Source organism: Macrosteles quadrilineatus, unplaced genomic scaffold (genome assembly GCF_028750875.1).
Source record: "Macrosteles quadrilineatus isolate MER2022 unplaced genomic scaffold, UCM_ALF_1.0 Scaffold_6__1_contigs__length_79288215, whole genome shotgun sequence".
NCBI classification, from domain to species: Eukaryota; Metazoa; Arthropoda; class Insecta; order Hemiptera; family Cicadellidae; genus Macrosteles; species Macrosteles quadrilineatus.
This window is the reverse complement of record NW_026542599.1, coordinates 54483989-54500567: the sequence shown is the minus strand read 5'-3', so window position 1 is coordinate 54500567 and position 16579 is coordinate 54483989. Positions and strand designations below refer to the sequence as shown.

Genomic DNA, 16579 nt, shown 5'->3' with positions numbered 1-16579 from the left:
TAATGTAGCCGGTGAGCCAACCTGATCGCAATATCGGCTGTTTCACTGCTCCATTTTCAATGAAATAAGGACAAGGTGGTCGGTAAATTCAGGGAAAGTACCGCTCGTACATAACGTAGTCTGGTCTGAGCCGATCAGATGTTACATATATCAAAGTCTGCAGATAACGGACCGGCATTTATATATGAACAATAACGGTATATAACAAGCAGCTATCGGGCGGCGAAACACTGCAGATTAAAATGAATGCATGTTTTGAGCGCTGCATGTGCTCAGGGCGGTGTAGACAATGATGGAGTTTGGGTAAGAGGTAAGTACGGTGGTATTGCAGTTTGGGTAGACGGATTTTTATGAAACTATTTTTGGAGGTAGTGTGAGTATATTGGTTCTAATTTAGTTGGAAGGTGATGTTCTGTGGTAGCATTTTGGGTTGAAGATAGATATAATTCAAAGGTTGTATGATAACTTCGGTTGTGTTGGAACACGATTAAGCGAAAGTAGTTTTGACTTAAAACAGCAATAAAATTTATAGTTAGTTTGACCTAGACAACTGCGGTTACCATAGGTTCTGGCACACACCGCTGAGAGCGCCATGTAGTTACGGCATACGCACTACGTAACTACACGGCGCTCCCAGCGGTGTGTGCCAGAACCTATGGTAACCATGGTAACCACAGCAGGGCTGACAGTCTATATTTAATTCTTTTTGTCTATGGTTTGAGACTCCGAAAGCACAATATCGCTAAAATTATCTTTGGTCATAGACATCTGAAATTGTTTGTGATGATGAAAGGTCCCACTTTGAAAAATAAAATACCTAATGAGCCAAAACTAACTTAGGGTTAAAGACAACACTTATAGGTTAAAATTGAAATTGGTTTTGGTCGGTGTCAGTACAGTTACGCTGAAAATAATATTGGGATAAATACAGAATTTTTAGGTTATATAAGAGAACGTTGTACTTCATTATATTGAATTTTAGCCTCCTGATCGCATTTAAATACTATAAATTGGTGTAAAATACCTGCATTTATGCGATCTTGTGTTGTAGCTGAGTTGCTACCGGTTTCAACTCACATTGGAGTCATCTTCAGGCAGTTATAAGATGTCATATCGCTTCATTCGAAGGTCGTCAGTGGATAATAAATACATAAACAAAACACAAACACGTACACGGACATAAAAAAGAACATTTAAAGCTGTAAAAATACTGAGAACGGTAGGCCTACGGGACACGACACGACGTGATCGGGCGAAAGTTATGTCTAGACCGTTCTCAGTATTTTTACAGCTTTAAATGTTCTTTTTTATGTCCGTGTACGTGTTTGTGTTTTGTTTATGTATTTATTATCCACTGACGACCTTCGAATGAAGCGATATGACATCTTATAACTGCCTGAAGATGACTCCAATGTGAGTTGAAACCGGTAGCAACTCAGCTACAACACAAGATCGCATAAATGCAGGTATTTTACACCAATTTATAGAACGTTGTAGTTTTGTAACTATTATAAGATCTGCTGTTTTATTGAAACGACCAAACATTAAAAGCCAAATAAGGACAACTGGGTTCTGTTTTAAAATTCAAGAAGCTACTACTGTCATTTTACATGAGATCTAATAACAGGGCAGGTAGTTTAAAAAGCGAGCTAAACCGATTTCATGTTGAATCGACAGAACTGAGTATTTTTAATTAATCGTGTGACATAAAATGTTTTCTCGTCGAAAATTCGAGATTGGTAGAACTGGACACTGTGCGTTCCCAATGCATAGCTCGGTCCCCATAGAAAGTTCCAACAATGATCTATGGTGTCGCCACATAGTGTACAAGAAGTAAGAGGTTGCATACTTAGCAGCGAGTCTTCCTAAACCACCTTCATAAATTGTGGTACAGGGTGTTTTACTAGGTGTTCCATGATTTACACTACCACGTATGCATGTATCATCGAGGGTCAGCAACCGTTACTGGGGGCCGAGCTTCGCTCGGTGACAGCATGGGGATTGTATAAGCAAATATTATTAATTGTTTAATGATTGACACAAGAGAAGAATGGATCTGTTCAACCATCCCAAGAAGTTACTAATTTAATTTTTTTTAACACTAAACGAGACGATTATAATGGTCTCCAGGTTGTGTATTTTAAGACGGACATGAGTGAACGATGATTGTAGCATGATTGATGTGACAGCATTGTTCATGATCAAAACCAACTGGTTCTTTAGCAAATTATCATTTATTGAAAGCCCAAAGATCAAGAAATATAAGCCAATCACTTAACCACACGATCAAATACTTCACGATGAGACTGAATATACCTGTAATTATCACTTCTACATTATACGTTCCACCGGTCTTTATTTCGTTGGCAATTTGAAATCATTACAGATTGCACTTTAGATACTGATAGATTGCTGGCGGTAAATATGTATTTAAACGTTAATAGACCTTCATACATCAGATAGTATCTGTGTGTTGCATGAGTCAAACGCATCGCGGACGACTCTGGACCGAACAAATCAACGGTAATGAGGTTGCTTAGCAACAATACAGGGACATTGACTTTGGATACTACCAATCAACCTGTTAAATCTATCTGTTTGTATAATCTGTAACTTGTGTTGGTGTGTGTTTCGTGTCTGGCCATGCTTGAGCGATCGCCATAAAATCCAAGTAGTAAAAGTAAGAAAAATACTCCACATAAATCGAACAAAATTCATTTATCCTTTGCTGATCTTTAAGGATAACAAATTAGACAAGGATCCTACAGAGGTTATCAGAATACCACGATTTAAAATGTAGGGCTAGTAAATTTTAAAATAGAAACTCATATTTTTAGAACAAATAAGTTAAACAAACATTAGTCTTCCTAAATACGTGATACACGCAATTGAATTGCTCTATAATGGTTGTCGGCTTTGTTATATTTAATACCTAGTATCTTAATGATCCTGAACAAAAACAAAATCCATAAAAAGCAAAAAATAAGTTTAAAAAAATGGATATAAATTCCTTATGGAATAAAAATGGGTACAGAATTTGACTTAAAACATTTTATTTATTTATAATTACTACATATAATAAAATTGTTAATCGTCGTAGTTTGTGGAATTTTTAAACAGTTTTTGTCTGGATTATACCTAAATAACCTATTTAATTATGAATTCGAATTGTATGGTTTTCTAATTGATTACGTAATAATTTAATGACTTATAGTAGAGAAAAAAAATATAGTTTTGATCGAAATCGAGCACTCACCCCTTTGGCTTGGAAGATCTGACAGAACTTGTCCAACGAGATGTGTTCTTCTCCACACAGTACGTAGGCGACGCTCTCCAGTTGTTCCGCAAGGTCTATCTGCTTCTCGTCTCTGGAACAGCAGTTGACTTTGAGAAACTAAAAATATAGATTATACATTTTAGACTAAAGACTACATAATAGTAGAGTAAAGGCATGCCATGATTTCAATGGTGAGAAACGAATGCTGTTTAATTTGTGTCTTAAGGTATGTTTTAGTGCACAATTTTGCTACAACAAATGTATAATGCAAACAGTATTAATGTGGTTTATATTAAATGCTATTTGCAATACATCGCAGTACGTTGGATGCCGTTGGTAAAAAAATAAGTAAATTGCGAATACTTTACTGAAGAGCTTCTCTCATTTAAGCCAAATTCTCCCTTGAATAAAGCTTAATTATAATACATTAATATTGTAAATGACTCAACCATAGAAAGTTTGCACGTGATACGACTCAAGCCTATGCAGAACAAGTATTATGTTAATAAATTTATAGATACGGCATTAAATTAATTTACATAAAGCGTGGGGTTAGGTAAATGGGTTGTTTTATTATTATTTTTTTTTATTAAATTGGTTGGAAGGTTGTTGATTTTTTTAAAATACAGAAACTATTGTGAGGCGAAAATAATACAGCCTATGGTAAAACTGCTCTTAAATTTTTGACAAAACTATAATATTGACAAAGGAGAGTTGGACTGAAACTGAGCGAGAATCAATAGGATACAAAATGCTAGTTACAAAACTCCTAGGTACACAAATGAAAATTTTAAACAAATATAAAAATATTTACTGAGATCTGAGCACCAGCTGTATGTAGTTTTGAAATTTTAAGCCAATTAAGGAAGAAAAACATTTTCGTTTGGGCACATTATTACTTCTGATCTGCAATCCCGAGCTAAAAAGTGTACAGTCAAACCACATAACCCCACCATCGATATATAACAAACATTGTGTTTATATATCGATGAACCCCACAGACCAATTTGTCAGCCAAACTGATATAGTTAGAGCAGGTGGGTGACCGGAAACTGATAGTGATAGTGATATCGATATCAGCACCGGCCTCCAGACGGTAACAAGTACAAGTATATCAGCACATCGGTTTGTTTCAGCCCACTCGTCAGCACTGATGATGTTTATGCTGAAGATATTCTCACTATCTTGATGTGTTGCCAGGAATCCGGGTGGAAAACAGATTCTGCAGCTTCAGATTTCTCAAAATAATAAAGAAGGCAATTTTGTTTTTAATTGAGTTGTAGTTTGATCCTATTATTCGAAATCGATAGTTTTTATGTGATAAAATTGATTCAGTGTGGTTAACTTCAGTGTTCCTAATTGCATGAAGTGCTCCAATGAGTTACTGAGTATGGTAATTGATTCTGTACATTGCAAGTAGACTTATTTTATGATCTGAAGCATGCTGTTGACGTATATGTTTGATGTACATGTGCGCAGGTGGAACATTAATGTTTATTTAAATATTAAAGTTAAACCTTACAATCTTATCATTAATATGTTAGGTAATAATACCGAATACCAAGCAAAGGCTTAACAATGTATCACGCTATTTCTGTCGCATTAGTTTTTAAGTTGGGAAAACAAGAAGAATCAAACAGTTATCTTAGGAACACACTCAACTTACTGAATAGAAATACACAAAACAATTTTTTATGTATCTAATTCTTAGAGATTGTGATCTAAAAGGAGTATTTTTTAACATTGTACAGCTGTATTGCCTTTGGGTTCTACTGTATACAGTACATCTGATATGGACCAGCTGTGTCCCTTTTTCCTATACGAAAACTCAACAAAAGTTTCCAAGTTTTCAGCTCATGAATCAAAGTTGAATTCATTACATAAAACCCAGTTAGATAAGTAGCACTTTTGACCAATATTTATTGTAAATCAGTTTCTCTGGATAAACAAAATGGTCCGATGTAGTTTCAAAAACCCTGCATATTCCTTCAACGTAACTAGGAGTTATGCTCAGATACATCATTGAGCAAATTCCAAGACAACCTGTACAGTGTACAGCTACAGCTATGCAATTAACCTGTATTTTCTTCTGCTCAGACCACGCGTAAGAAATGTTGCGTGTTGGGTTCGGACGAGGTTCTTTAGGCTCTCGTGATGTATAACATTTGTGTTCCTCAGTTAATGCGGCTGAAGAAACACAAGTGAAGCATACATAAGCTAGAGTAGAACTGATTGTTGAGTCACTGTTGTAAGACAAACTCATAGTTTCTTAAAAAAAAAAATATGGTACATTAAATTTGCATAACAATTGGACTTTGGGTCCAAATGTACAAGATGGTGCCAATTTTTAAGTTCGTAAAATATGAATAAATATTATGTATGCACTAAACAAGTATACCAGACAGAATTTTGTGTTTGATTTCCTTCGAAACATTCAAGCTGATGTCGAAGAAAGAATACTTGGTCCACGTGGAATCTTTGATAAATCTATAGCTTGTGCTTGTTTTAACTATCAGTTAATGGCGTTACTCAAATACTTCATAGGCTTATAAACCTCCCATAGTATATGCTACCACTTAAGTTCTTTCTTACTTCCAGCTCCCGCACTATAGTGTAATGGAACATTAAGATATGTAGTTTACAATGGTTTATCCGACCAAACTGGAAAGTTTGGCATACTATATAAGTTGAATGACAAAGAAAACGGTATTTCACAAGAGTCGGTGGCTTGGCTATACATTAAATCAACTATCTTATAGATTTGTTAGCTTATGGAAAAAATTACAGTCAGTAATGTTTATGTTGGTTTACATCTAATACATAAGGTCAGCATGTTAAAGGTTTATATTTATTTTAGTTATTTCACAATTTAAAGTTACATAACGAAATCAAAATATTTACTGTAATGGTAAATGTAATGGTGCAATGGTGTAATGTTACTTAGGTTATGGTATACAATAATTTTGGATTATGTTCTCTTTTGAAGGGGCCCCACAACCTAAGAGTAAAGTGCACGTGCTAAATTTATAATGAAAAACAGTTATTTGTACAACCAAACACAACTGGAAATGAAACATGTCGACGTTTCAGATTTTACGATGTGACAGGTATAGTAGGCATACTAGTAGAATTTCAAAGTTAAATTACTATTGCCACCATACCGCAACGGCCTTGTGTTATCAATGTTGCCAATCAATAACTAAGTCCATATTCCGTCAATCATACAGCCAACTCATAAAACCACGTACTTGGGAAAAATAAATCTCAAACCCATATGAACCTTGTACAATACAATATTCCACCATAGATAGGTTTGCCAATAAGGCCATTCAAAGATGTCTCAGGTGATACAGTATAGAAGTTTTAATTTTCCCTGTATTGAAGTGCGGTCCTCTATACACTATTGGTTATAACTCCCAATTAAAATGTTCAGACTTTTTAGCTTCTGTGGGTTTTTTCCCCAAACCTACCGTCGTAACCGTCCAAGTTTAATGTCTTTTCGAAACCGATTCAAGGTCGACTTTTACGGCGGCCGGTCCTGGTATAATTGAGCGTTAATACGACGTCCCATAAAACTCTGGCAATTACAACCGACCTAATGGCTCAATTTGGCGATATTGTGCCGGTGTTTTTGCTCAGTGTTTATGTCGAGGTATATTAGAAAAACGATGGTTGGGTTTTGGTTGTTGCTGATTTGGGTCGATTTAAATTGATTCAACTTTTAAAACTTTCATAATAATTTTAGTCCAAATAAGCCATTATTATATACTGTGGTAATAGCGAACCCTGATATAGGTTGATTTAGAGTTGACAATTCAGATTGGACTAACCTCAGAATATTCGATTTCACTTATTAGTTTTGGAAATAACTATAATTTATATCTTCTTTAAGTTGTGCTGTTGTTTTGGCGTGGTGATGATGATAGAAAATCGTATTTGACGGAACCTTACAATGATTGGGGGTTAAATTCAACTGCATATATAATTGTTTTAACCCAGCTACAGCTTTTGTTACTTTAATGTGGCCTATATTTTACGACAGTGTATCCACAGTCAATGCCTAAACCTAGATTACGTGGACGGGATCGGGGAGACCCAAAAACCGTGGTTTGATTAAATAATCTACGAAAAAGTTTCATATTTTTACAAGCAAAAATTAACTTTGTATCCATTTAAGTAAAATGTTTTGAGGCTACGCTGTGTTACTCGATTCAGCATAACATGAGTCACCTCATTAGTTTGATTTTTCCAGTCAGAATTAGGGAATTTTTCGGAGTAAGTGTGTATGTTAAATTAGAGATTATACCAATACGTCGGCCAAGTTTGTTAAATGTAGAAAAAAATATAACTTTTATTTTGTCATTCTAGTTGTTTTTTAAAACAACACTTTTTACTCAGCCAATAATAAGAAACAAATTTCATGTTCACAGAAACCATTCCATTTGCACCAAGTATCTAAAACCCTTTGAAACGAGTCAGTGATCAAGATTCCCGCAGAACTGAATAAAATCTAGAAACCGGTGGTTCAGGGTTCGGTTGCGATACAACGGTTGCAACCAGTTACTGATCGGTTGGAATCGTTCCAGTAGTTTCCCAACAAAGTGGCAATGTTTGATATAAACATATTAATGCGCGCATCATGGGAATTAATTGGACGAGATTAAGTAATGTTCGCAACGCGCACGCGAGACTATTAGAGCCAATTTGTAGACGAAGCGCACGACTATTGACTGTAAGTAGCGCATGCGCACCGTGTGGAGTTCTGCACATGCGTAGAGTAACCGCACGCGTAGCGCACATGCGTGGGCCACGCGCATGTCAAATATAGTGCATTGTTGACAGTTGCGCTTACGTCGATCATTCACACGTCACAAGACGTAAACGAGCTAATGCTCTGCCTAGAAATGTGCTAAGTTTCTATAAGTATTTGAGAATCGTGTACACAAGTTTAGGCCAACGTTTTAGTTATGCGTTACGTATTTATTGTTGAAGGAACTATAAAGTATAGTTGGTAGGGTCGGCAAAAAGAGTTACGAAAATATAAAGTGTTCTCAGCCAGACGGATGGTAGAGGACAATAAAAATATGTATATTAATCGTTACAATACATGTTGGTTATTGTAATAGATTAGCATATAATATATCCTATATTGAGGAGATATGTATCTTTTTTAATTAGGCCCTAAAATATAGCCTAGTTGATCAATTTTATCTCAGGGTTTGTTCATAACAAAAATGTATTGATTTTTTATGCTTTGATGGTTGATGTTACATAATAATGATACAGCTTACATCATGTTGTCCTTTTGGTTTTGATTGTGTAAAATGACCTGTTTCAATAGCAGTAATTGACGACAGCTCACTCTGACGATGGTTATTGAACTACTTTCATCAAACAACTCTCTATGAAACTGACTAAAACATAAAAGCGGAAATGGGATGTCTGTTTCTATCAAATGTACAAGATAGTAGTATGCTCATAAGGGAAAACATATTATTTAAATTGTACACACATGGGTGACTCAACTGGCTGAATGATGGTGAACTCACTGCCGACTACGAACCGCTTGCCAACCGAGTTAATATGTTGATCAAAGAGCGATCCTCAACAACACTTATTCTATTCAAGCGAAAACTAGACATCCATAAAGAGATCTATTTTGGGGGATATGTAGCTGAGTGGTTATAGAGCTCGCCTTACAATCAAAAGTTCGCCAGATCGATCCTAAGAAAAGTCAGTGGCTTTCTAGGCTGAGGATGACACAGTCCTAAAACACCTACACTAGGTGTTCAGCCCATTGGTACATCACGGTATCAAAAGTCAATGGCTGTAAGACTTATCTACTGGAGCAGTGAGCTGCACACGTTCACCACGGGTCAAGGGAACTTGGTCAAATCTGCGTTTAATTATATATTGAGTAAGGCACCGCAGGCGGCGCACCATTGTCTATGCACCTTTCAACCTGGCTGTAATCCATCTCGTACGTGGAACGGGCACTGATAAGTTCTAGACACTAGACAACGTGTTAAGTGAGAAACTGCAACGAACTGCAGTGGATTGTTGTGTAGACTATGTAAATAGTGTGTAGATGCAACCACCACGATAGGATTTAAGTTCGAGGAAAATATTTTCTTGTACAGTAAATTGGTCCAATATTGCCAATATTCCAATATATATTTTGCCTTCAGAAGGTTGACGTTAGATAGTAGCAAAACCATGGTTGCTTAAAAAATAAAATAAAACTATAAAAAAAAACACAAATGAGATATGAAGGTACTGCAGCCACCGGATTGCCGATTAGTATTGAACAAGGTGTAACTCCCTCCTTATGGCAAACTCTTAAAAATTGCATTTATAAATTGTATTTAGCAACTAGTTTCGAAGAGGATGTGCGCCATCTTCAAGTCGTATTTGGACACGAGTCTGGACACAAGATGTTTCGATCCTAGATATTGTATTTGCAGGAGAAGATGTATTGGATATTTAAGATCCAGCCGAGTATGTATGGTCAATACCTGAATGATAACGTTACAGCCTCCGAATCCCCAATAAATATTGATATTGGTGTAACTCTTTGCTTGTACAAGAGCAACTGGTTTCGATGCTGAATTAGTACTATCTCAGGATGCACTTGGACATTTATCTACTGTGGAACAACTCTTAAACTAATCTCTTTAGAAACAATTTTACCTAGCTTAATTTTAGTATTTCTATAAATAAGTAGACGCAAAGTATTGCAACACAAATGTACACAACAGGTTTCAATTCCCAATCGATGCATCTACAGGAGAAGATCTCTTTCAGAGATTAAAAATCCGGTCATGATATCTCAATTAATATCAGATCAGACACCGTGAGATGTCCAGCCTCAACAGTCACTGAGACCGGCGATCGTAGAGATAAAAGAAAAATCTGCTGACTTGTCACATATTATTGTTAAAGTCGGTGTGAGAGGAAATGTGGTTCTAGGCTGCCGACCAGCTGATTCATTAGAACGGCTCGCCGGTCATAATACTGCTAAACAGCTGACTGAACAAAGTCCTCCGGTCATCTAAACACGGAGAGACGAGGAATTAGAACAACTGCTCAGACGATCTATCACGAGTTTTAAAAATCACCTTTGCTTTAAAGAGGTAACATCCTTCAGTAACTTTTAAAAAAGAGGAGTTGTGTTACAAATTGTAGTATTGGTATTTTCTTACCGTAACATTCTAAAATTTACGACTTCCTATATCTGATATCAAAGTCAAGTCTTCATCGTCAGGTAGATTATTAATTAACATTTAAAGCCATAAAAATATGATTTAATTGTCGATGTTGGGTTAATTTACTGTGTTAGTGCAAATTGTAATCTTCAATATAAAAACGGAATCTTTGCAGGGTAAATGGTATTATTTGAATGAGCATGTATAGTACTTAAAACTTAGCAGATAAAATTTGGGTTTCTAACAATATTCCAGCGATGGCATACATTTCAGATTTCTGAGTTAAGAACAGCCTATTATTGAATATATCAATCACTATTGACAAACATAAGAATATAAAGTAAAGCTGATATTATTTTGGAGGCATTGGCCTTATTTGCATTGGCTCAATATTATAATAAATGCACAAGTTAAAAAGACAATTGAAGAACACCAAAAAATTCAAGGTACAAATTTGCCCCACTCAGCGACCTCAAGCAGAGCCAAGGCAAACCACAGGGAAATTCTGAAAAAATTGAGCGACTTTTTCACACCTTTTCGAGTAATTAATCGCAGAGTGAGGGAGGTTGATCTCATTACAGCACGTGATAATCTGCGATGGCCTTATTTGTCAAGCTTTCACTCGGGGGCGGGGCCGCCCAATCACGCAGCCGCCCGCCGCCCGATCACCTTGGGCTACCATGGGCGGCTACAGGTGTAGTCAGCTGCAGGTGCTAGGTGCTAAAAGCTATAAGCTGCGACTAGAGGCTAGAGCTTTGAGTGAAAAAAATATGAGTAAGGTAGCCTACTAGAAGCTAGGGAGGCTAGATGCTAGATGCTAGAACCTGGGTGCTAAGAGCTGGATGCTAGGTGCTAGGTTCCTGCTGGTGAATATCAGGAGATGGGTTGTAGGGGTTACGTTCTATAAGCGTAGAGCAACGAACTAGTTACATTATGCCAAAATCTAGCTGCTAAAGCTAATTAGGAGATTGTTGCTAAAACCTGAGTGCTAGAGCTTTGAGCTACGAGATAAGAGCTGGAGAGAGAGAGCTGGAAAATAGTGCCGGGAAAGACGGTGAAAGAAGAAAAGCAAACCGCTTAGTGACGTGTACTCTTGTCATGAGGATATTTTCCTGTCCACATTGTGTATATTCGATTCAGATGTCTCAATTGAAAGGGACTTTTACTGGAATATATGTAAGAAGTAGGGTCTGGATGAAAACGTGTTAGGGAAGGATTGAATTAACTTACATGTCGACGTGCCTGAAACTATGTTAGAGCACACGTCAGGCAAATAGCAAATCATTTTGATTATTGAAATTTAAATTATAATTATGGACGGGTTTAACATTGAAAACTTATATATTGATGGTAACAAACTCAACTGTAAAACTTTTATTGAGTTCTCCGATACACAAAAGTACTCTTTACTCACTAGGTAAGTGGACAATGACTAAAGTGGACAGGTAATATCTAAATCGCAATATTACCACTTATCTAAAATCCATCGATGGTGGTTGGGGTTCGAACCTGAGGCCTTTAGATAGAAGTCCAGCGTTCCACTCAAATCATTGAATCAGCCGCATCCTTATTAGGAATGAAGGGGTAAACGGACATTTTAGCTAAATGTAAAGTCAAAGAACTATCGTCTTACAACTATCATTTATCACACATAGAACCGCCAACAAGGATAGGAACACTTTATCTCAGAGAGTAGTTGTGTTCAAATACCATAAAGTTCAAAATAAATGTTAAAACATGTGCTAGTCAGAGAAAACAGAACACACGAAAATTCCATATCCAAATCCCTTCCCCTACCTCAATGTCTCATTAAAACGTGAAAGTCCACTGATATATCACCTGTTGCCAATAAGTGTCTGTATTTACTGTCCGCCACAATACCTCGCCATTGGCCAACACCACAATGTTCCAATTATAAACATCGTACACGCACGCACGACTTTCATTTACAATGAGCCTTGTCTATTAATTGAAACTAAATATGGTTATTGTGGTCTTGTGAGACAAAGAAAATATAAATCTGAGCTTAATTACTTTGTGTTTGTACTAAGGTTTGTAGGTCGTTTTGGTTATGTGCAGAGTGGTATGTTAAAGGGAATTTGAGATTAGTAGAGATATGTGTTGATTCAAGTTTGCAAATATAGTTAGTTGTCCATCCAAATTTGTACATTGATTCGGAAATTTTAGGAAAGCTAGCATTTCATTACCAACATCGTTATTGATTGTTTACATATGTACTAATGATGTTTTATAAATAGTCAAACAAGCCCATGTTTTATCTATGTGTTTCAAGTGCTTCATCAGCACCAATGGCATTTTAAAGAGTTTTCTTAGTAAGCGAACAGTTCAAAATTAAATATTGTCTAATTCGTCACTGAATCCCTTGGGTCCTTTGCGTGCAAAAGAGTCTTGTGGTTGATCTGGAAAGGATAATTAGAGAAGCTTTGTGGGAGTATTGGTTTGTATTCATTAGGCTATTTTTTTATATTTGTTAACAAAAAACCCAATTATACAGATATTCATTGTTATCAATATGACAAGGTTTTGATCGTTTTAAAATTAGTTTGGTTAACAAAACCCGGCTTTATTAGGCATATCCACCTTTGGTTACGATTTAACCCCAGTAGATTCAATAGATTTTGAACTAATCTACAGAATCCACCTCTTCTTTTGAACATGATAAATGCACACACATAAAACATTGAACTCCAAAAACGGTCAGACAAATAAGCCAATTTATTTACATATCTAAATGATCGACAGCTTCTGGCGATTTCGCGCGATTACCAACCTCAATCAATCAGCTGGCAATCAGCTGTGCAACAATCGCTTGTTGCGGACAACAATGGGTCGTGGTTTATGGAGGTGTATGATCAATATGTGTCTGGCCCGTTGACAAATAGCCACCGTGCACCAATCAGCTGACCACATAGTAACAGCTGATTGTACCGATCAGCTGATCAACTGGACTAATGAGTAATACCGTGGGTGGGTCTGATTGGATGTTATTTGTCCACCAACACTTTTCTGACACGCCTATTCCAGGGCTACTAATTAATAAAATTGGCGTAACAGTAGCATAATATTTAAGGTTTTAGAACGTTGGAATACGTTTATGAATTAACTTATTTTGTGTGAATAAACGAATAAAATGCTTACATTTCTGGAATATAGTTTTGAAAAAATGTGTTACATGCTGTAAAATTAAATGTTTAATTATATACTAGATGAGATAAAAGAGAACATTTTCTGACAAAACTATAGTAGGCTTACTGTAATAAGTGTACTTGTATTAACTAATTCGAAAGGAAAGAATCAGAGTTAATTTCTAGGATAGTATCGATCTTAGCAAGTGATTTTAGAAGGATAGTAGTGAATGTTTTAATTTGACTTTTAAGAGTGTTAGGTTCAAATTATCTTTAAATTTAAAGTCATCACATCGAACATAATGTTTTTTGAAAATTTAATTAAATACCACGAAAACCCCTTGTGTAGAATAGAATAATTGGGTTTTTACCATTACTGTAAAACCCACAGATGTTTTACTGACACAAAACGCCTTCTTTTTGTACATAAAAAGCTCGAATTTGAAAAACAATCGTCGGTGGTTATTTGATCATTTATTTTTCTTACGTTTTGTGGTCATTATCAACAGTCTGTTTTAATTTGCCGCCCCCAAAATTATATGTCTAAAGATTACAGTAAGAAGATTATAATAATAAGACGATAAAATAATTAAATAATATAAATATTTTAGAAATTTTATGATTGTATAACATTCCCCACAGTAACACATCAAACTCAAATTGCTTGATGACTGACTATACGAGAGGGTGTAACGGTTCCCAGTAACTGTGTCTACAACGTACTGTTTGTATTGACAGTTCATCCTAGCTTGTGTCTAAAACCTGAAACTGGATTTAGAAAAAAAAAAAACAGGTTTGCATCCTTGTGAATTAATCAACACCAATTACGTGACAGTAATTCGAAATTAATGAGGGTAATTAATCAATCAAAATCCGATCCGATAACGCACATGTACGAATTAATGTCGAACAACGCCGGAGTAGACTGGGTTCCATTAATCAAGATTCCATTTCGGTCATTCCATATTTGGACTCGCGAATGCCACGTAATAACTGAACCTTCTAGATATCAGTTTCAAATCTTTGTGGGACAAGTTTGACTAGGGGCCTAATGAGCTCGAATGCATTCTGAGTACAATGACCGATACACCTCGTTGCAAAGATTGTGTGTAAAAAGTAAATTCTACATCCATTAGTCTATTTCTTAAGAAAGAAAACAACTGAAATGATACATTTGGCTATGAAGCGATCCTTAAACTCATTCACATGTTAAATTGGAATTCAGTAAAAAAATATTGGACCTAATAAAATCCAGCTTTCGACAGGCCAGTGCTACTGTCAAGTACTGAGTATTCTTGATTCTCTAAATCTTGACAAACAAAATCTAACAGGGCAACTTATTGAATCGGTTGGTTGTGATTTTGTGTCATCCAAACCAACTATCATATCACTGTGAACCAAAATAAAAGTATACATTTTTGTAAGCTCAAACGAGAGTCTCATTCACGCATCTACTTTGAGTAAAAAAGGTCAGCTGATGTTTATAAACGCAAATGTCATCATCCAAAGTCAATGTTTTATTTAGCTTGTACACCAATCGCATATGACTAACACACTATAGCAATCCGTAATCCACTAAACTAGAACTAGAATTTACGCAACCAAGAAGTCAACCGTCTGAATTCACATTAATGGAAATTCCAAAGCGTCCAAACGTTACAAGCCCGCATTTATTATCACCTATACAATATTCGGTAACCTAAAAGGGGGACACAGTGTTCCTCGCTAATGAAGACGATAAATAAACATATTTAAACCCCTGCCAGAGCCATTAGGCCACTGCCGAGTGTCGGAGTGGTTCTAACAAGCTCACCTCCCGCACCGCATGGAAATATTCCGTATTTGAATTCGCTGGGATCGGACAATAAATCCAATTTTGTGCCCGATTCCGACTCTGTCTCGCTTCCATCAGCGAGCCTATTACCGGGCGAACGTTCTCTTCGGTCAGTCGCACCGATGGCTGCCACCTACTGTAATTGGGACTACCACCACCGAGAGCGCCTGTCGATCTGTGGTGAGCAGCGAGCTCTGGGCTACTGGGTTGGCAATCTGCTTCTATTCAGGAGCACGTGATGGTAAACAATGTGTTGTCTTTTCATACTCTTGGAAACTACACCAAATATAATAATCATTATTATGAAAATATTCCGACCCCAATCATAAACAGCTACAAACCTTCTTTAGTATGGTTCAATTTAAAACACATTTGGTATTATTCAAGTTGTATGACCACATTAATTCTGCAGGCAAAAAGAAGGACTGTCATATGTGCTTACATCTTTTCTTTTAAACATTTGCGTAGAATTAACTCCATTTAAATGCGATTCCGAAAAGGATTCAGAAGATATTATTTCACTGAATAATACGTGAAGTTAAGACCTTTAGTGAGTTTAACAGTTTGTTTGAATTAACTCGTTTGCGACTTAATTTTTTGTTCTTAGAAAATCCTATAGATTCCAAAAGGAGTGTAAAAGGTTTACAGCCCTACCTAATTGCATAATGAAATTGGCTGGCAATAGTTGATGTTGACTAAATGTTTCTGTCATTTTGGAGTTGATTTTACGACTTTTGCTTTATTTTTTCGTTATTATACCAGAGAACAACCAGAATGACCTGAATAGGTAGTTTATTCAGTTAGTATTACGTTTGAAAGGTAGTGAAACGACAAAGAACAAACAATTAACAGCAAAACAACCCCATAATTGGAAGGCGAGTGATTTTTATACAGTTTTGTAAATTAAATGCATCTCCACACTCTTTGACTGATTGATTGTTACTTTGAGGCAGGTTTAAACAAACCCGCACTCTCATACTTGTTTTGCTGCTTTTAGAGCCAAGAATTTCAGAGCCTGGTTAAAACCTGTCCCAATTTGTTGATAGGTCCCAGGTTTTTATCCACATAATTGAATACTTGGCACTTAAAAATATGGAATAGCTTTCCATGGAGAATA

The 16579-nt window shown here is 36.2% G+C and overlaps 1 protein-coding gene across 1 annotated transcript in view; it reads right to left on the bottom strand.

Annotated features, from left to right (window-relative positions):
* The window catches only part of LOC128996752 (NADPH oxidase 5), a 172119-nt gene that overhangs the window by 36389 nt on the left and 119151 nt on the right, over positions 1-16579 (bottom strand). Inside the window, exon 4 of the mRNA XM_054422204.1 lies at positions 3257-3368. Within this exon, the coding sequence (XP_054278179.1) occupies positions 3257-3368 (112 nt within the window). The remainder of the gene's footprint in view (positions 1-3256; positions 3369-16579) is intronic.